The following is a 22,260-nucleotide window of genomic DNA, read 5'->3' as shown; positions in this document are numbered from 1 at the left end:
TGTTATACTCACAGACACCATTCAAACAGTTTTAGAAACTTTAGGGTGTTTTCCATCCATATGTAATAAGTATATGCATATTCTAGTTACTGGGTAGGAGTGGTAACCAGATTAAATCGGGTATGTTTTTTATCCAGCCGTGTCAATACTGCCCCCTAGCCCTAACAGGTTAACGAGAGTCTTGTCTTTAAAATGCTGTAAAATAGTCATATGTTTGAAAAATTGAAGTTTTCGGATTTTAGAGGAATTTGTATTTCGCGCCACGCCCATCTTTGGATATTGGAGCAGGTGTTCCGCTAGCGGAACGTCTAGATGTATGAGGTTAAAGGTCTTACTCACATCGGCTGTGGAGAGCGCGATCACACAGTCTTCCGAAACAGCTGGTGCTCTCATGCATGTTTCAGTGTTAATTGCCTCGAAGCGAGCATAGAAGCAGTGTAGCTCGTCTGGTAGGCTCATGTCACTGGGCAGCTCTCAACTGCGCTTCCCTTTGTAGTCTGTAATGGTTTGCAAGCCCTGTCACATCCTACGAGCATCAGAGTCGATGTAGTACAAATCGATCTTAGTCCTGTTTTGACGCTTTGCCTGTTTGATGGTTCGTCGGCAGGCATAGCGAGATTTCTTATAAGCTTCCGTGTTAGAGTCCCGCTCCTTGAAAGTGGCAGCTCTGGCCTTTAGCTCAGTGCGGATGTTGCCTGTACATGGCTTCTGGTTGGAGTATGTACGAACAGTCACTGTGGGGACAACGTCATCAATGCACTTATTTATGAAGCCATTGACTGATGTGGTGTACTCCTCAATGCCATCGGCGGTATCCCGGAACATATTCAATTCTGTGCTAGCAAAACAGTCCTGTAGTTTAACATATGCTTCATCTGACCACTTTTTTATTGATCTAGTCACTGGTGCTTCCTGCTTTAATTTTTGCTTGTAAGCAGCAATCAGGAGGATAGAATTATTGTCAGATTTGCCAAATGGAGGGCAAGGGAGAGCTTTGTATGCGTCGCTGTGTGTGGAGTAAAGGTGGTCCAGTGTTTTTTTTCCTCTGGTTGCACATTTAACATGCTGATAGAAATTTGGTAAAACGGATTTAAGTTTCCCTGCATTAAAGTCCCCAGCTACTAGGAGCGCCACCTCTGGGTGTGCGTTTTCTTGTTTGCTTATGGCGGAATACAGCTCATTCAATGCTGTCTTAGTGCCAGCCTCTGACTGTGGTGGTATGTAAACAGCTACGAAAAATACAGATGAAAACTCTTTAGATATGTAGTGTGGTCTACAGCTTATCATGAGATACTCTACCTCAGGCGATAGCTCGAGACTTCCTTAGATATCATGCACCAGCTGTTATTTACAAAAATACATAGTCCACCGCCCCTTGTCTTACCAGACACAGCTGTTCTATCCTGCCGGTGCAGTGTATAACCAGCCAGCTGTATTTTGATAGTGTCGTTGTTCAGCCACAACTCCGTGAAGCATATGATATTACAGTTTTTAATGTCACGTTGGTAGTTTAATCTTCCGCGTAGGTCATCAATGTTATTCTCCAAAGATTGCACGTTTGCTAGCAGAATGGAAGGAGGTGGGGGTTTATTCGATCACCTACGAATTCTCAGAAGGCAGCCCTCCCTCTGGCCCATTTTTCTCCGCTTCCTCTTCACGCAAATCACGGGGATCTCGGCCTGTTCCCGAGAAAGCAGTATATCCTTCGCGTCGGACTCGTCAGACTCGTTAAAGGAAAAAAAGGATTCTGCCAGTCCGTGGTGAGTAATCGCAGTCCTAATGTCCAGAAGTTATTTTCGGTCATAAGAGACGGTAGCGGCAATATTAAGTTACAAAAAAAAAAAACACAATCGGTTGGGGAAACGTAAAACGTATGCCTTCCTCTCCGGCGGCATTTTTAGATGTGTATGAAAATGTGTTTTTTTGCTAAATGCTATATATCCATTGTTTATCAGGAATGGAATGTTGGTTTCCTGTATATCTGACTGTGATATGTGGTACCACCTAGATATCTATATATCCATTATTTAGCAGGAATGGAATGTTGGTATCCTGTATATCTAACTGTGATACGTGGTACCACCTAGATATCTATATATCCACCTAGATATCTATATATCCACCTAGATATCTATATATCCATTATTTAGCAGGAATGGAATGTTGGTATCCTGTATATTTGATTGTGATATGTGGTTGTCTCACCTGGATGAATTCACTTACAAATGCCATCTTAATTTGACCCAGTTTCTCACAACAGGAAAATAACAGCAAATGTGCATTTTTATGTGGATTATAATTAAGGGACATTTTTTGTAGGGCTTGATCCCTTTATAGAGCGACCAACATTTCTGAAAATGGATATATAGCGTTTTGGAGTAAAATCCTTCTTATGTTTCCCCATCTGAGCTCAGAGTAGATGAGAGATGTAATGTTTGTCTCTGTTCTGTTGAAGACCAATCAAGCAGGATAGACCAGACTCCCCTGTACCCAGCTGTGTGTCCATGAAGAGTGAGCAGTCTATGGGTAAACCAATAAACTTTCGAGAGGGAGACTTTTCTACTGAACAAAGGTAAGAATAACTCATGGATCATGGTCAGTAAGTTAAACAACACTGTCTCTAGTCATTTCTCATCTCCAATTTTCCCATTTATTTTTGTTGTTTTCATAATCCATAGGCATTTTTACCCCTAACTACATGTACATATTACCTCAATTTCCTCAACTACCTGGTACCCCTGCACATTGAATCAGTACTGGTACTCCTTATAGCCTCATTATTACCTCAACTACCTGGTATCCCTGCACATTGACTCAGTACTGGTACTCCTTATAGTCTCATTATTGTTAATTTATTGTGTTACAATTTCCTTTTTTTTATTTAGCAAGTTTTTCTTACTTTTTAACTGCGTTGTTGGGAAAGGTCTAGTAAGTAAGCATTTCACGGTAAAGTGTAACCTTGTTATATTCGGCGCATGTGACAAATACAATTTTGATTTAATATGATGTAATTTGAAGCTCATCCGTGAAAACATGTAATAGGGTCTAACGGTCGTCTTGGGCCGAACTGAACATGTTGAACAGAGCATGTTGAACAGAGCATGTCGAACAGAGCATGTCGAACAGAGCATGTCGAACAGAGCATGTCGAACAGAGCATGTCGAACAGAGCATGTCGAACAGAGCATGTCGAACAGAGCATGTCGAACAGAGCATGTCGAACAGAGCATGTCGAACTGAGCATGTCGAACAGAGCATGTCGAACTGAGCATGTTCAGGCTGTCAAATCAAAGCCACTCCTTCAGTATAAAGTTGATTTTAACATGAAAATGTGTCAGTTTGTCCCTTTCACAAGGTTGGAGTAATAACAAGTTAAACTACTTCAGACAGAATATTTTCAAAATTAACATCTAAGGAAGTAATTTTTACCTCTCTCATTGACTTGTCAATCCCCAAACCCTGGTCTGCTTCATATGCGTTCCCAGATAACATTTTTTACATCAGCAGTTGTCACAAAGTGCTTATATAGAAACCCAGTCTAAAAGCACAAACAGAAAGCAATGCAGATGTAAAAGCACAGTGGCTAGGAAAAACTCTAGAGAAAGGCAGGAACCTAGAGAGGAACCAGGATCAAAAGAAAGGGAGCGCTCGAATCAGTATTCTCTGTTACAAACTTTCCTTAACATTATAATTATTTCACAATACTGACCACGGATCAGCTTATATTAGCAGCTATGGCTGCAAATATTGAGGGGTCTTATTCTAATGCTTACCCAATAAAAATACACTAAATCACATATTCGGTACATCATTGCGTACATGTTAAGCTACACATCATAAAATATATTGAGACAAATTACAGACAGTAGTCTACAAGTAGGAAAATAGAACTCAATTGATCAAACATGACATGCATTACAATATGATTGAAATAGGCCTAAAGCCTACTGGTTATATTTTAATGCTCATCTCGGTTTTCATTTGAAGCATAATTTTATATGTCGCTTGTTTGTATCAATTGCAAAGACATCTGCAACTTTGTTCTGTTATCGGCGGTCACAGAGAGACGGATAAACCATGTGATTCTATGTTTAGCAGAGATCTTCTGTGTATGAAGTCACATGGAAGGGCAAAAAAGTATCTAACGACTCACTCAGCTGTTCTAGTGGTCTGAGGCAGGAGGTAGATTACTCAGCTGTTCTAGTGGTCTGAGGCAGGAGGTAGATTACTCAGCTGTTCTAGTGGTCTGAGACAGGAGGTAGATTACTCAGCTGTTCTAGTGGTCTGAGACAGGAGGTAGATTACTCAGCTGTTCTAGTGGTCTGAGACAGGAGGTATGTAACTCAGCTGTTCTAGTGGTCTGAGACAGGAGGTAGATTACTCAGCTGTTCTAGTGGTCTGAGACAGGAGGTAGATTACTCAGCTGTTCTAGTGGTCTGAGACAGGAGGTAGATTAGTCAGCTGTTCTAGTGGTCTGAGACAGGAGGTAGATTAGTCAGCTGTTCTAGTGGTCTGAGACAGAAGGTAGATTAGTCAGCTGTTCTAGTGGTCTGAGACAGGAGGTAGATTACTCAGCTGTTCTAGTGGTCTGAGACAGGAGGTAGATTAGTCAGCTGTTCTAGTGGTTGGAGACAGGAGGTAGATTACGCAACTGTTCTAGTGGTCTGAGACAGGAGGTAGATTACTCAGCTGTTCTAGTGGTCTGAGACAGGAGGTAGATTACTCAGCTGTTCTAGTGGTCTGAGGAAGGAGGTAGATTACTCAGCTGTTCTAGTGGTCTGAGGCAGGAGGTAGATTACGAGTGTTTTCAAGTGCAACGTTAGTAACAATAACAAATAATTTTTGAAACAGCTCAGAGATTTAGCGATTCTCCTACGAAGATTCTAATGATGAACTTAGCCTTAAAATGCTTTTGGGAAACGGATCCCTAGATAAAAACATCTGATAAATGACTAAAATGTCAAATTTAAAACTCATTAATGTATTGAATTATTTGATGTCACAAAATGCCGTTCTTTGTTGCATTTGACTGTGTAAAACCTAGCAGTACTACATATTTCTCGGAAAGTGAGGCAGATGTATAGCATTTTGCAATTGTCTCTCTGAAATGAAACCATCAAGTGATAGATTGTTTAATGACAGACACGTCTTTGTAATCGCATGCCATGATTAGCTACTGAAAAAACACACCAATCTTTTTTATAATGTCTTTAAACAATAACATCTAATTTACCAATATTTCTGAAAATGGATATACAGCATTTTGGAATTAAAGTCTTCTTATGTTTCCCCATCTGAGATCAGAGTAGATGAGAGATGTAATGTTTGTCTCTGTTGTGTTGAAGACCAATCAAGCAGGAGAGACCAGCCTCCCCTGTTCCCAGCTGTGTGTCCATGAAGAGTGACTGGTCTATGGGTAAACCTATAAACTTTCGAGAGGGAGACTTTTCTACTGAACAAAGGTAAGAAGAACTCCTGGATCATTGTCAGTGAGTTAAACAACACTGTCTCTAGTAATTTCTCCTCTCCCATTTTCCCATTTATTTTTGTTGTTTTCATAATCCATAGGCTAATCCTTTTGTCCATTTTCATAGTCCTAAAACAATATTAAACAAACACAACATTCCCTCCCTGTGTGTGTGTGTGTGTGTGTGTGTGTGTGTGTGTGTGTGTGGTGGGGGGGGGGCTCCCATGATGAGGAGATGTAATCACATGTTTTGTCCACAGAAACCAACAGGAGAGATCAGTCAGAGATTCTCAGTGGTCAGTCTTCCCAGAGTCATCAAACAGACCTGGCCTCCATATTCAGTGTATGTGGTCCTGTTATGTACATTTGTTTTTGTTTACCTCAAGTAAAGTTGATCTGTCAATCATTCATTAATGTGTTAATGAGAAAAAAATTCATCTCTTGCTTAATTTATTAAATTGATTTATTTCAGGTGCTTGAAGAGAATATTATGACATTTGTGAAGAACGAGCTGAAGATGTTCTAGAGGATTCTTAGTCCAGAACTCCCAGAAGGCTTTGAGAGTCAGAAGCAGGATAAGGAAGTGGTGGATGTTGAAGATGAGAAGCAGGAGAGAAGTGCCAGAGAGGGGGCTCTGAAGATCACACTGCACGTCCCGAGGAAAATGAACCAGAAGGAGCTTGCTGACACACTGGAGAAATGTAAGACCTGTCTGCCTCATGTTGAATGCTGTTTTATAACATTTAAAAGCTGTTGCTAAAGTACAGCTAAAGTAGCTGTGTAACTCAATGATATTGTAGCAGCCTTAACACAACACCTAGTGACCTTATCAAGTACCAGCAGGGATGGGTTGTGTTGATTAAAAACTTATTAGGGATAGGCGTCACGCTTGCCTATGTGGTGAAACTGGAGGGCGCGCAATTCAAATAAATAATCATAAATAATATGGATTTTAATATTTATGTACATATGTGTCTGATATCGGCTGAAAGCTTAACTTCTTGTTAATGTAACTGCAGTGCGATTTACAGTAGCTATTACAGCGAACACATGCCAAGCGATTGTTTGAGGATGGTGCCCCACATCAAAATATTTTTACACCAGCACAGGTTTCATACATTCACAAATAACGATTAAATATTCACTTACTTTTTGAAAATCTTCCTCTGATTTGTCATCCAAAGGGTCCCAGCTATAACATGTAGTGTCGTTTTATTAGATAAAATCCTTCTTTATATCCCAAAAAGTCTGTTTAGTTGGCGCCATCAATTTGAGTAATCCACTCGTTCAACATGCAGAGAAAGGAATCCGAAAATCTACCCCTAAACTTTGTTTCAACAAGTCAAAATATGTTTCTATTTACTCCTCAGATAATCTAAAATGTAATCAAACTATAATATTTCTTACGGAAAGAAGCAAGTTCAATAGGAAACCGATTTTAGCAGGTGTGTAATTTCTTCTGGGCGCCCGAAAACACGAACTTCCAAGACTGTGTCCTTCTGCTAAAACTTATATTTCTTATTTGTTTTTCAAGTTACAAGCCTGAAACCTTGAACATAGACTGCTGACACCCTATGGAAGCCATAGGAATTGTATCCAGGGAGCTATATGACCTCAATATGACCTTTTACTTGCCTTTCTAGGAGGATGGTCTCTCTACAGAATTCAAAGTGTTTTCTTTCCAATGGTACCAATTATATGCATATCCTGGCTTCAGGGCCTGAGCACTACTTTGGGCACATCATTCAGATAGGAAGTGGAGAAAAAGGGGCCTAGCCCTAAGAAATTGTTAATATAGGCAGATTAGCGAGAGAGACAACATTAAAAATACCATCAATAATAATATAATCAGTCATACCAGTCTGTAATGCATTATGAAAACATTAACACATTTATACAGTCAGTTAAGAGAATACATTATTATAATTTAAACTTCACAGTCTTACAATACTGTAGGCATTACATTAGACCTAATATTAATATCCTCTGTGTTATTTCTTCATTTAGATGAGCTTGCTGTGATTTGCCAAAGTGAACTCAAATCTAATCTAAAGAAGAAGTTTCAATGTGTATTTGAGGGGATCGCTAAACAAGGAAACCCAACAGTTCTCAATAAGATCTACACAGAGCTCTACATCACAGAGGGTGGAACAGGAGAGGTCAATAATGAACATGAACTGAGACAGATTGAGACAACAACCAGGAAACAAGCAAGACCAGAGACTCCAATCAAATGTAACAACATCTTCAAACCCTTAACTGGACAAGACAAACTTATCAGAACTGTGCTGACAAAGGGAGTCGCTGGCATTGGAAAAACAGTCTCTGCGCAGAAGTACATTCTGGACTGGGCTGAAGGAAAAGCAAATCAGGATGTCCAATTTGTATTTTCATTCCCTTTCCGGGCGCGGAATTTGATGAAAGGGGAAAAACACACTTTGATTGAACTTCTCAATCACTTCTCAAAGGAAATCAAAGAATCAAGAATCTCCAACTACGACAAGTACAGAGTGCTGTTCATCTTTGATGGTCTGGATGAGTGCCGACTGCCCCTAGACTTCCAGAAGAACAAGATCTGTTGTGACGTCACAGTGTCAACCTCAGTGGATGTTCTGCTGACAAATCTCAACAAGGGAAATCTGCTTCCCTCTGCTCTCCTCTGGATAACTACCCGACCTGCAGCAGCCAATAAGATCCCTTCAGTGTGTGTTGACCAGGTGACAGAGGTACAAGGGTTCAATGACCCACAGAAGGAGGAGTACTTCAGGAAGAGATTCAGTGATGAGGACCTGGCCAGCAGAATCATCTCACACATAAAGACATCAAGGACCCTCCACATCATGTGCCATATTCCAGTCTTCTGTTGGATTTCTGCAGTAGTCCTTGAACACATGCTGAAACATAAGAGAGAAGAGATGCCCAAGACTCTGACTGAGATGTACACACACCTTGTGGTGTTTCATACCAAACAGAAGAATGAAAAGTATCTAGGGAAAAAAGAGACAGGATCACACTGGAATAAAGAGAACATTCTGTTACTGGGAAAACTAGCTTTTCAACAGCTTTTGAATGGCAATTTGATTTTCTATGAAGAATACCTGAAAGAGGCTGGCATTGATGTCAATGAAGCCTCAGTGTATTCAGGATTGTGCACACAGCTCCTTCAAGAGGAATGTGGGCTGTACCAGGACAAGGTGTACTGCTTTGTTCATCTGAGCATTCAAGAGTTTCTGGCTGCTGTATATGTGTTCCTCTCATTCATCAACAACAATGAGAATCTAATGGCCGAACCTCAATCAACATCTAGGAACCTTTCTGTGCTGTTCAGAGACAAGCCTAAAGTTACTTTCTACAAGAGTGCTGTGGATAAAGCCTTACAAAGTGAGATGGGAAACCTAGACCTATTCCTACGCTTCCTTCTGGGCCTCTCACTGGAGTCCAATCAGAAGCACTTACAAGGTCTACTGACAAAGACAAGAAGCAGCTCACACACCCATGAAAAAACAGTCAAGTATATCAAGGAGAAGATCAGGGAGAATCCCTCTCCAGAGAGGAGCATCAATCTGTTCCACTGTCTGAATGAACTGAATGACCATTCTCTAGTGGAGGAGATCCAATTCTACCTGAGCTCAGGAAGTCTCTCAAAACCCAACCTGTCACCTGCACAGTGGTCAGCTCTGATCTTTGTGTTGCTGACCTCAGAAAAGGAGCTGGATGTGTTTGACCTGAAGAAATTCTCCAGATCAGAGGAAGGTCTTCTGAGGCTGCTGCCAGTGGTCAAAGCCTCCAGAGCTGTTCTGTGAGTACATCAAATTACATATTAGAAATATTCATCAGGAAGAAATATTCAGTTTATAGAATAATATGTATTATAATATGTATATAATATTATATTGAAAAACATTATTAAATGCACTGATTTTCACATTAATATAACTTTATGACCATACAATTCTAGGAGACGGAAAATGAATCTATATGTTGTTTGAGAAAATAAACCAAGTGCATCTGTCATTGTCCTTCTACACTACTCGTTAAATTAACAGTGTGTTTGTGAAGTCATGATGATCTCTTTGTCAGGCTGTCAGGCTGTGGAGTCACAGAGAAAGGCTGTGCTTCTCTGGTCTCAGCTCTGAGGTCAAACCCCTCACACCTGAGAGAGCTGGATCTGAGTAACAATGACCTGAAGGATTCAGGAGTGCAGCTGCTCTCTGCTGGACTGAGGAATCCCCACTGCAAACTTGAGACTCTGAGGTCAGTATTCCTGTAGTTGGTCAAGAAATGATAACTGTTCACCAGATCCACATGTGTTTACCAGACACACATAGTCCACACCATATGTGTTTGGACGGTGAAGGTTACAGTTTTAAATTTGGTGCTATGCTCCAGCATTTTGGATTTCAGATCGAATGTTTCATATTAGGCGACAGTGCAGAATGTCACCTTTAATTTAAAGTTATTCATACATACCTGTTTTACCATTTAGATATGAAATCACTTCATGTATCTAGTTCTCTCATTTGAATAAGTCTAATTTATTTGGACAAATTCACTTACACTACCTTTCAAAAGTTTGGGGTCACTTAAAAATGTCCTGGTTTTTGAAAGAAAATGACATTTTATGTCCATTAAAATAACATCAAATTGATCAGAAATACAGTGTTGACATTTTTAATGTTGTAAATGACTATTGTAGCTGGAAACTACTGATCTTTTATGGATTAGCTACATAGGAGTACAGAGGCCCATTATCAGCAAACATCACTCCTGTGTTCCAATGAAACGTTGTGTTAGTTAATTCATTAAGTTTATCATTTTAAAAGGCTAATTGATCATTAGAAAACACTTTTGCAATTATGTTAGCACAGCTGAAAACTGTTGTTCTGATTAAAGAAGCAATAAAACTGTAAAAAAGTATTAAATAATGAAGGCTTTTCTATGCGAGAAATTGCCAAAAACTGAAGATCTCGTACAACACTGTGTACTACTCCCTTCACAGAACAGTGCAAACTGGCTCTAACCAGAATAGAAAGAGGAGTGGGAGGCCCGGTGCACAACTGAGCAAGAGGACAAGTACATTAGAGTGTCTAGTTTGATATATATTAAAATACCCTCAAATAAAAGGTGACATTATATACTGTCACCTCATATGAAACATTTGTTCTCAAATCCAAAATGCTGGAGTATAGAGCCACATTTAAAATGTTAGCTTCACTGTCAAAATAGATATGGTGTGGACTGTATACTCAATACAATCTAAATCTGATACCTCACTGTCTGTCTTTTGACTGATACTGCTTTTTAAACTGGTCTGGTCATAATACTTTATTTTCTTTCTTTTTACAGTCTACTCAAATATTCGTACTAGACATACTCTCGTACTCTCTACAAGCAATACTTTGATAATTTGTCATTTATAATAATGATACATTAATTCATGAATAGATATGGCAGGTTTCAGGACACTGATGTACCTGAACATTTTGAAAAAATATACTGCCACTATTTTCACCACCAAAGAATAGCAGTGTGGTTTTAATATGATTTGACTCTTTGCAGGCTGTCAGGCTGTCTAGTCACAGAGGAAGGCTGTGCTTCTCTGGTCTCAGCTCTGAGGTCAAACCCCTCACACCTGAGAGAGCTGGACCTGAGCTACAATCACCCAGGAGACTCAGGAGTCAGACTGCTCTCTGCTGAACTGGAGGATCCACACTGCAAACTGGAGAAACTCAAGTATGTAGAGAATTTATGTCAATATTCATATCAGGCTAGTTAAGACAAACATTCTTACCACCACTTGGACAAAGTTATATACTGAACGTGTGTGTGTGTGTGTTTGTGTGTCCAGCATGTGTGTTTGTCCAGTGTGTGTGTGTGTGTGTGTGTGTGTGTGTGTGTGTGTCCAGTGTGTTTGTGTGGTGTCCAGTGTGTTTGTGTGTGTGTCCAGTGTGTGTGTGTCCAGTGTGTGTGAGTTTCTCAATGACACAGGCACACACACACATACACACTCACACACACACACTGGACCCCCTCCCCCCCCTACCACACACACAAACACACACACACACACACACACACACACACACACAAACATTCTTACCAACGCTGACCGTGTGTGTGTGTGTGTGTGTGTGTGTGTGTGTGTGTGTGTGTGTGTGTGTGTGTGTTCAGGTGTAACCCTCAATGACTGTCTGTTCTTCTGCTTCCCACTACAGTGTGGAACATGGTGGAGAGAACAGAATGAAACCTGGGCTTAGAAAATGTGAGTGTTGACTACTGTGAAGAATATGACTAAGAATAAGTCTTAATTCAAGTTAAGTCAAAGTCAAAGACCACCATCATTACTTACTTGGTCATATTAAATATCAGCTGTAGTTCTACAGAAGCAGAAATCAGGGACACCACAGTTTACAAAGAGTTGCTTTGACAATGTGTCTGTATGTGTGTGTGTGGCACGTTCGTGTTACATAAGAAATGTGTGATTGTGTTCATGATGCATACAGGTGTGTGTGTGTGTGTGTGTGTGTGTGTGTAATTAATGGGAATAAGTGTGTTTTATATTACCATAAAGTATAACATGATCATTCAACAAGTCTCAAGTTACCTTAACTTCTCCTTTTGATACCTAGAAACATCTACATTAAATGAATTAGTGAAAAGTGAGTTAACATTCTAATGTGAATGATGATGATTTCTAATATTGTGTCTGGTTTCATCCATCAGATGTCTGTGATCTCACACTGGACCCAAACACAGTAAACAGACTCCTCTCTCTGTCTGAGGAGAACAGAAAGGTGACATGGAGGAGATTGGAGCAGCCGTATCCTGATCACCCAGAGAGATTTGAGTACTATGAACAGGTGCTGTGTAGAGAGGGTCTGACTGGGCGCTGTTACTGGGAGGTAGAGTGGAGTGGGAGAAGGGCTGATATAGGAGTGACATATAAAGGAATCAACAGGAGAGGAAGGGGTGATGACTGTTGTCTTGGATTCAATGACAAGTCCTGGAGTCTGATCTGCTCTGACAACAGTTACATGGCCTGGCACAATAATAACTCCACTACCATAGGCGTCCCCTCCTCCAGCTCCCACAGAGTAGGAGTGTATCTGGACTGGCCAGCCGGCACTCTGTCCTTCTATAGAGCCTCCTCTGACACACTGACCCACCTGTACACATTCACCTCCATATTCACTGAGCCCCTCTATCCAGGGTTTAGGGTTTATCATGAAGAGTCCTCAGTGTCCCTGAAATTATAACCGTGGTTCAAATAATAACCTGACACACTGGACACACAAGCTGGACTCACACACACACACACACTGGTGTCATGAAGTTGCCCTCTTTGAGTACAGGGAGCACAGTTGACCCCCTCCCCCTTGCACCATCCCCCTACCTACCTCTCCCTACCCAGGCCCTGTGAAGGCGGTCGTAAATTCCAAAGGAACTGTCCTACCTAACAGGCCACAGTCTTGAGACTGAGTGGGTTTGGTATAGAGAACAAAGGATTCTTCCATCTCACAGGACGGGGTAACCGAACGACATTTATGTTCTGGAGAAGGTATAAAAGATCGGTGAAGAATCCAGCTACGAACTGGTCCGCTTGGTACAATTTTGTGATACTCAGAAGTTACAATAGTACCATATTACCATAATACTGTTTATATAATAGCCTCAGCTATGGGACTTGCATCTAAATGGTTGTATACAATGATATAATAAGATTAAAGCTATTTGGAATGCGTTGAGATGCTATGTACTGATGTTAATGTGATAGAATGTATTTCTGTTCAAAGCTTAAATCAGTCATCGGCACGCCCCCCAGGGACACAGACAGGACCAGGCGTCATGTGACAAGCCTGTTCTATGTTCACTATAAAACCCCACCCTGATGTACTTTCTTCAGACCAGGCCTCCACTCCGTTACGAGTTGGCCAATAGGTTTGACCATCCAATTCCTCTACTGAAAGTTAACTACACCACGTGGTTAACTTTTAGACTATCGATACCGACAGAATAAGAACAAGTCTTTGATATTAATTATTAGTCTGCAGCTAAGTACTCGATATCATCGAACGCGAAGACCGACGAAACATCCATTCTATAATGACATTAATGAATGTCGCTTTGAATGATCCATTCTAACCGAGAGAGAGAGAATGCGGACAAAAACTCTCGAACAAGGACAAAAACTCTCCAACAAGGATCCCGACGACACACTGAGCATAAATATATATATTGATTGCAATTGTTCCCAAATGAGTGAGCAAAGGATTAAAGGATTAGCATATCAATTGTTAATATTTATCAACTCTGTAGGGCCTTCTCAGCTGCCCTTTTATGACCCTTTGTTTAACAAGCCGACATGCCTATTTAGCCCACTAGGGCACATTACTCCACCAATGCTTTGTAACGATAACCAACTGTTTGTATGCTTTCTGTGAATTACTTAGTTTAGTAAATAAATGATTTTAAAACAATTGATGTATGGATGACTTTTAGTAAAGGCTGGATTCGTGCAGATACAACAATTTACGACGTTTGGAATGAGACTGGACGCGAGGTAAAATACACCATTTAAACCAGAAGATAATCGGTCAGATACTATAATATAATATACAATGTTAAAATATAGGAAAGTTATATTAGGAAAATTATAACTTTGTAATCTGAATATTTTCCTTGGTGCCCCGATCTCCTAGTTAATTACAGTTAAACGATGAATCAGTTTAATCGCATAATAATAATAACAGGGAGTTATTTTAATAAACATGTCTTCAGTATAATGGTTCCCTAAGACACAACATTTATGGAGCCCCCGTGCGAGGAATCTAAGATAGAATTGGACTTTGCTGTGAAATTCTATATATTGTGCAAACAGAATTGTTCAAACAGGCTGCTATCTATACAAAAAGTGATTGTGTGTATTTCCACTGGGAGAATCTATATAGAGTGGCTCCAGTCGTATGTCGATAGCAGTGAGTAATAAATTCCAGATACAACGTTTGACATGTTTGAACGAACGGAAATATATTTTTTCCCCTCGTTCATGACGAGAAGTCCGGCTGGCTTAGATCATGTGCTAACAAGACGGAGATTTTTGGACATAAATGAGCTTTTTTGAACAAAACTACATTCGTTATGGACCTGTGATACCTGGAAGTGACATCAAACGTTGTATAGCATAAATCATTAGGGCCTTTTTTAACCAGAACATGAATAATATTCAAGGTGGACGAATGCATTCTCTTTTATAACGTATTGGAACGAGGGTACCCAACATGAACTCGCGCGCCAGGTGTCTAATGGGCCATCATCGTTCCATGGCTCTTGTTCGGTCAGATCTCCCTCCAGAAGACTCAAAACACTTTGTAAAGGCTGGTGACATCTAGTGGAAGCAATAGGAAGTGCCAAAATATTCCTCAGCCCCTGTGTTTTTCAATGGCATAGGTTTAAAGGTAATACAACACATCAGGTATCCACTTCCTGTCAGAAAATGTCTCAGGGTTTTGCCTGCCAAATGAGTTCTGTTATACTCACAGACACCATTCAAACAGTTTTAGAAACTTTAGGGGGTTTTCTATCCATATATAATAAGTATATGCATATTCTAGTTACTGGGTAGGATTAGTAACCAGATTTAAATCGGGTACATTTTTTTATCCAGCCGTGCAAATACTGCCCCCTAGCCCTAACAGGTTTTAATAAGTTAAATTGTTGAACATACCTTTCTAGGTTCTTCCAATTAAATGAGACAACTTAAACAACCCTAATTATGCCATTAGTGGAAAAGCAGACAACAATGCTTTCCAAAATCAACCATCGGGCGCAGGCCTCGTAAAGGTTCTCTCCAGTCTAGCCCTGATGTCTTGCCATCCGAGACTGGCATCTGTCCAATACCATAGTGCACAGCTGAAGCATGAGCAGGTAACGGTAGACATAAAGGGACAGGTGGAGAGAACCGGGAAACCAATGACAAATGCAGAAAAGGGAAACATTCTGCTAGCTATGGAACTGCGTTTGAAAACTGAACAATTAAATGTAATTGCAAAAACGTATGACGATGGACAAGCACAAGCTCTTCAACAAAATCGTTTTCTACAGGAACAAAATCATATGCTACAGGAACAACTCGATTTAGCCAAAACTAAATACGATGATGTCCACGCCAAACTAGATAAATCTGAAGAGTTATCTACAAATAGGAGCGCTCAACTTGACAACATGCATGCTGTTTTGTTGAATGTTACTCAAAATAACACGGTTCTCCTCAAAGCGCGGCAGACCAAAGACGATCAGTTAATGAACACAATCACAAAGTTGGATGACAAATCAGCAGAACTTATTGAAGTCGCTGACCAAATGAATGATGAGAGAACTCAGGTGATGAGGATGGAAATATTGATTTCTAAGCAAGCAGAGGAAATCTCATCACTGAATCTCTCGCTCCGTACTCAAGACCTCTATCTGCAAACCATGACAGATAAGTTTGAGACCGAAAGGAGCAGGTGTGACACTCACGTGTCCAAAATCAGTACTCTAAGCGCTCAAGTGGACTCTGCAATGCAGCACAATCCCACCCTTAGGTACCATCTGGAGGAAATCCAGAATGGTCACGCTCTACAGTGCGACTACCCATCCAAGCAACCGGAGCCCTGTACTCACAGGAGTGAAGACAATAGGTTTCAGACCTTGCCTCCCTCATGTGTCCCTCAGTCTTCTCCTCTTGGCCCTTCGGCACTGAGTAATATGGCGCCTCTTGGCCAACAACAACAAGGCTTGGCTTCTTCTCTTGGCCTTTCGTCCCCAATCTCTCCACAGGATGAAGCCAACCCTCTCCGCCCGCTTGGCGCGGAATACCTTGACAAACTCGTCAAGAATTTCCCCACCTTTGACCCCGTTCCAGGTCAGCCAAATGATACTGAGACGTTCCTAGCTGACATAGAGGACGCGTTGGATGGCTACCCGAACGCTACGGGTTCTGACAGGGTTTACCTGTTGAAGCGAACGTCGAATAGACACGTGACGAGGTTCATTCGTCTACAACAGCAACACGTGCTAATTGACTACGCTAAACTTGCCACAGCTTTGAAATTAGAATTCAGTGGTTCTGCGACTCGCAAACACGATAGCTCACTGGCTAACACCGTCAAACAAGTTCGGAACGAACACCCACAAGCTTACTATCATAGGCTTCGTTCAGCTTACTTTGGCCTACTCACTGAAACAGGAATGGAAGAGCTTTTACCATTCAAACAAATGTTTCTGTCGAACATGTATCCCTCCTTCATTACCATTACCCGCCCACGTTGGCATGCCTATCTTACAACTCAGAGAGCTTGCAAGCACAGCTTTTGAGGCATCAAAAGTTCACAATGCTAAGAGCCCTGACCACTCGGTTCTGAAGTTTGACCAGGAGCACTCACTCCAGTTAGAGGGTGCATTATCAGGTATTGGAGCGTCGAGAGATGACGCACAACAACAGTTTCTACCACGAAACCATGATTCCAATAACCTCCACGGTCGAAATAACTGTAAAGTACGTCGCCATCACCATGACTACCGCTACAATCGACCCGTTCGCTACGTTCCTGCACCCAACCCACAAAAAGTGTCAGAGCACAAGGGTAACAAAGGGTTGAAGGACAATCAAAACGTAGTCCAATGTTGTCCAGAAGTTGTCCAGAAGAACTTAAGCGAGAACAATTTGAGAAAAGGGTAAAAGATAAGTCACAAGGACTAGACGGGGAATTACTGGACACCAGGTCCGCAGAAATTAACACCCATAGCAAGGACGTTAAAGTTCAAATTTCTCCCGCTCTCATTCAAGACCCTATCCAGGGCCTGCTTGATCAAGAAACAAGCCCCCGGGCTTTGTCTATAGACTCTGAAACAAAGGTTGCGAAGAAAAAGATCAAACGCTTCGTAAAAGCCAAGCCCACTCAAAATCGGAAAAGTCAATCTGCTTCCACCTTGAACAGAAATGGCACATCACGTCGTTGCGAACGACCACTCCACTTTGTGGGGAATATGTCCACTAACCACGAATCTAAACGGCCATACCTGGAAACAGTCCTGGAGGACTGCTTAACTTGTCTTGCACTAATTGATTCGGGTGCGACAATATCACTCATCTCTCAAACATTGTTTGATGATCTCAAAAGGGTTTTGAAGCCAACTAAACGTTGGTTAAAAGTGGAACGATGCGACACTAAACTTCGAGGGGTCACTCAGACTACCTCGCCTCTCACATTGAGAGTCATGCTGAAACTACACTTCCAGGACGTATCGCTCGTTCACCCTGTGTATGTTACCAGCCTCGAAACTGTACCCCTGCTACTTGGAGCAGACTTGATGGATCGGTTACTCCCATTGATGGATTGGAAAACCAACCAGGTATGGTCACAGGCCACAGTGCCTTCTCCACTGACCACACTGTCCTCCCCTAACGCTAGCTGCAACGCAGTCATTCACAAGGGGTATCTGTCAAAAGCACCCCTTGGGAAAAAGACGTTTAGAAACCTCTTGGTGCAGAATCCGATCCAAGGAGATATTACGATATCTCGACACATTCCATCAGCCAACCTGATTGACCATTCTTTTCATGATTTCGAGCCAGCTGTCTCTGTGAATAAGCAACTTCCCTCTTCCTTGCAGTTGTGCAATATGATAGTTGAGATGAACTTCTCTTGCCCTTCGGACACTTCCGCAAGCACTGCGACAGTCTCAGCAAGAAAAACATCGATGCGCAGAGTATACTCTGCTTCTGATGATACACCTTCTGCTTTGTTGGGGACTGTCACCCCTTACAATGACACTAATGGAGTCAGTTCAACAACTGATCCGATGACTCCCACTGGTGAAACACTTTGCGATATCATTTCGCAGGTACTGAAGAGGTTGCCACACGCGGACGCGGTGGTGACTGACATGCCTCGACAGCCACTGAGCATTTTGAAGCACAAACACCAGGAGATTTGGTTGAAAGGTTACAGCCACTCTCATAAAAATGCGGCCGCTGACAACTCGTACGTAGGGTCCGACCTTTTTGTTTGCGCATCGGACACCAACACCATCCGCTGGTGGGGGGGTCCCGAGACACAAAGGGGGGGAATAGTAGCCCAGACCCATGATGAGTCTCATCGAGGCCGGTGGGGGGGGGTCGAGACTACGGACATCACCGTACGAGGCCGCCAGAGCATAAATCAAATCTAGTTTTAAACTCCCCTATGAGAACAGTGAGGAGCAGACAGGCCCCTAGACGGGGATTATCATAGAAGACATCTAAGAATACTGAGGTGTACCACACTGGTCGTAAAGGAAGTCCAGTGGACTTGTCCACCTCCAAAACAAATGGCAACAATAATCATTCCTTGCCATGTGTAGGTTCAACTATAATAAAACTAGTAAAATGCTCCAATCATGTGTTCCGGTAGATAATATTTCAGAATAAATAGGTAGGATAACTGGTCCCCCTTGAGTACTAGTACCAATACAAGCAACAGTCAGTCCAGCTACAATTAGTAAGAAGGTTAGAGACCTAACCAATCAAATTACCCTTGACAACAGCGACATAGGAGTCACTCAGAGTGCAATACGTGGAGGGGAATCTCCAGTGCACTCTTCCAATGGTTAACACACATGTCACTAATAAATAGAATCCTCCATTCAGGAGGAAAATTATTAGAAGTCATTAACCATGATCACACCACGTACGACTGGTCCAATACTTAAAGAGCTCCTCCGTGGATAACATAGCTATGAAATAGACTTCATACCTATCGCCACTACAATAGTGGAAGACACAGTGACTTGTAGAAACTACTACAGACTCCCTTGACACCAATTCTGACTGACCTACAGGCATTGACCTGAAAATTACCTGACTACATCAGACTCATTCTGAACAAGTTGTAATCTGCCAGGATACTTGGTTTCTTCCCTTGACATGCGCGATTGTGTAAGCATAAACGCACATGCACAACGGAACATCCAATTAGGATTTATGCTAGGACCACTTAAGGGCCCAAGCAAAATACCAGCCTTAGTAAAGTTGAACATTTACTTCTAGGCCTTTGACTCTACAGCACTCACCAGTTTTCTTCCCAGAAGTCCATAGGTCATCCCTGTAGACTGCCCAAAACTAGTGCATTACAGCTGTAGACTTATCATATAGTTATCAACTTAGGATAGTGCCTAAGCAACACACCAAGTAGGAAAAACCCTAGATATGGCATTAGAGACAATGCGATGATAATCATTTTGCCAGAACATTGGACGTATATAGAATACAGTCCAATTAGATGATTTTTGTGTGAGAACTATATTTTGTATATCTTTTGTTTATGCTTTTATTCCTTTTCGGATCAGTTCCTTTGACACTTAGGAAGTTATAGAGCCATAAACAAAATCCCCATACAACCATCACTTAGTGCCACAACGCCGCTCATTGGGGAATGAATGTAATTATATATATTTCATGAGTGTGTGTGCGTTGTTAACATCTGCCTAAGTTACTGCCCAGATCTTCCAGTCTGGATGACGGGTCCGGAACGCCAACCCCAAATCCGGACACCCATGGCCTATCCTTTTGGCGGCATGCCCGCTGTCAGAGAGCCTACCAAGGTAAACCACCAGAGGGGGGGACCGCAACGGCGATCACCAACCAGGACATTCCCTGGCCCTTCCTGGGGTACTTTGCAGCTTCCAGGGAACCTACCAAGGTACACCACTACGGGGGACCGCAACAGCGACCACCAACCGGACATCACTGCCCATCCTTGTGGTGGACTGCTCCGCTTTCAGAGAGCCTACCAAGTTCAACCACCAGAGGGGACTGCAACGATGATCTACAAACGGGACATCACGTGGTCATGATTTTATGTTGATTTGTAACTTGCAGGATAAACAAGATCCAAACCACCGGGGGGGTATGTCATGACGTTGCCCTCTCTCTGGGTACTGCGAGCACAGTTGACCACCTCCCCCTGTGCCATCCCCCTACTTCTGCACCATCTCCCTCTGTATCCTACACCCAGGCTGCTGTGGTCAGAAGGCGGTCGTAAATTCCAAAGGGAATGTCCTGCCTCACAGGCCACAGTTGAGACAGAGTGTTTCACAGTATAGAGACAAAATAATTCTTCCACCTCCCAGGACGGGGGAACCGAACGACATTTATGTTCTGGAGAAGGTATAAAAGATCGGTGAAGAATCCAGCTACGAACTGGTCCGTTTGGTACAATTGTGTGAAACTCATGAGACAATATGGCCATATTACCATACTAATGTTTATATAAGTAAAACTAAATGCAAGTACAAGTAAAACTAAATGCATGCTCTTCAACCGATCGCTGCCTGCACCTGCCCGCCTGTCCAGCATCACTACTCTAGACGGTTCTGACTTAGAATATGTGGACAACTACAAATACCTAGGTGTCTGGTTAGACTGTAAACTCTCCTTCCAGACTCACATCAAACATCTCCAATCCAAAGTTAAATCTAGAATTGGCTTCCTATTCCGCAACAAAGCATCCTTCACTCATGCTGCCAAACATACCCTCGTAAAATTGACCATCCTACCAATCCTCGACTTCGGCGATGTCATTTACAAAATAGCCTCCAATACCCTACTCAATAAACTGGATGCAGCCTATCACAGTGCCATCCGTTTTGTCACCAAAGCCCCATATACTACCCACCACTGCGACCTGTACGCTCTTGTTGGCTGGCCTTCGCTTCATAATTCGTCGCCAAACCCACTGGCTCCAGGTCATTTACAAGACCCTGCTAGGTAAAGTCCCCCCTTATCTCCGCTCACTGGTCACCATAGCAGCACCCACCTGTAGCACGTGCTCCAGCAGGTATATCTCTCTGGTCACCCGCAAAGCCAATTCCTCCTTCGGCTGCCTCTTCTTCCAGTTCTCTGCTGCCAATGACTGGAACGAACTACAAAAATCTCTGAAACTAGAAACACTTATCTCCCTCACTATCTTTCACCTCTTGCATCTAGGCGTTCCGCTAGCGGAACCCCTCACCAATATCCGACCGTGGCGCGAAATACGAAACCCTTAAAAATGCTATAACTTCAATTTCTCAAACATATGACTATTTTACACCATTTGAAAGATAAGACTCTCGTTAATCTAACCACATTGTCCGATTTCAAAAAGGCTTTACAGCGAAAGCAAAACATTAGACTATGTCAGAGTACCCAACAGAAAGTAATCTGTAAAAAAAAAAATAAAAAAAAAATACGTTGATCATTTTTAATGATGATACATAGATTTATGAATAGATATGGAAGGTTTCAAGACACTGATGTATCTGAATATGTTGAAAAAATATACTGCCACTATTTTCACCACCAAAGAATAGCAGTGTGATTTTTAATATGATTTGACTCTTTGCAGGCTGTCAGGCTGTCTAGTCACAGAGGAAGGCTGTGCTTCTCTGGTCTCAGCTCTGAGGTCAAACCCCTCACACCTGAGAGAGCTGGACCTGAGCTACAATCACCCAGGAGACTCAGGAGTCAGACTGCTCTCTGCTGGACTGGAGGATCCACACTGGAGACTGGAGAAACTCAAGTATGTAGAGGGTTTATGTCAATGTTCATATCAGACATGTTTGACTTATCAGGCTAGTTAAGACAAACATTCTTACCACCACTTGGACAAAGGTATATGCTGACTGTGTGTGTGTGTGTGTGTGTGTGTGTGTGTGTGTCAAAGACCACGATCATTACTTACTTGGTCATATTAAATATCAGCTATAGTTCTACAGAAGCAGATATCAGGGACA

General features: G+C 42.0%; 1 protein-coding gene and 1 long non-coding RNA gene across 2 annotated transcripts; both read left to right on the top strand.

Annotated features, from left to right (window-relative positions):
* Positions 1 to 7,484: 7,484 nt before the first annotated feature.
* Positions 7,485 to 11,347, top strand: LOC123743362 (NLR family CARD domain-containing protein 3-like). Its single transcript, XM_082976240.1, has 3 exons — positions 7,485 to 9,265; positions 9,547 to 9,720; positions 11,026 to 11,347. The coding sequence occupies exons 1-3, from the start codon at positions 7,884 to 7,886 to the stop codon at positions 11,240 to 11,242; spliced, it is 1,773 nt and encodes a 590-aa protein (XP_082832366.1). The 5' UTR covers positions 7,485 to 7,883; the 3' UTR covers positions 11,243 to 11,347.
* A 271-nt stretch (positions 11,348 to 11,618) lies between these two features.
* On the top strand, positions 11,619 to 13,943 carry LOC145879785 (uncharacterized). The gene is made up of 2 exons (XR_014392541.1): positions 11,619 to 11,728; positions 12,190 to 13,943. It is a non-coding gene; the product is annotated as an uncharacterized LOC145879785 (long non-coding RNA).
* The last annotated feature ends 8,317 nt before the right edge of the window (positions 13,944 to 22,260 follow it).

This window comes from Salmo salar, chromosome 06 (assembly GCF_965601325.2).
Source record: "Salmo salar chromosome 06, fSalSal1, whole genome shotgun sequence".
Classification (NCBI taxonomy): domain Eukaryota; kingdom Metazoa; phylum Chordata; class Actinopteri; order Salmoniformes; family Salmonidae; genus Salmo; species Salmo salar.
Note: the sequence above shows the minus strand (reverse complement) of the source record. Positions and strands in the feature narration are given on the sequence as shown.

Coding starts and splice junctions, on each gene's coding strand:
- LOC123743362 (XM_082976240.1), top strand. CDS start 7,884: ATGAAAGGGGAAAAACACACTTTGATTGAACTTCTCAATCACTTCTCA. Junction 9,266..9,546: donor AAAGCCTCCAGAGCTGTTCT/GTGAGTACATCA, acceptor TCTCTTTGTCAG/GCTGTCAGGCTGTGGAGTCA. Junction 9,721..11,025: donor TGCAAACTTGAGACTCTGAG/GTCAGTATTCCT, acceptor GACTCTTTGCAG/GCTGTCAGGCTGTCTAGTCA.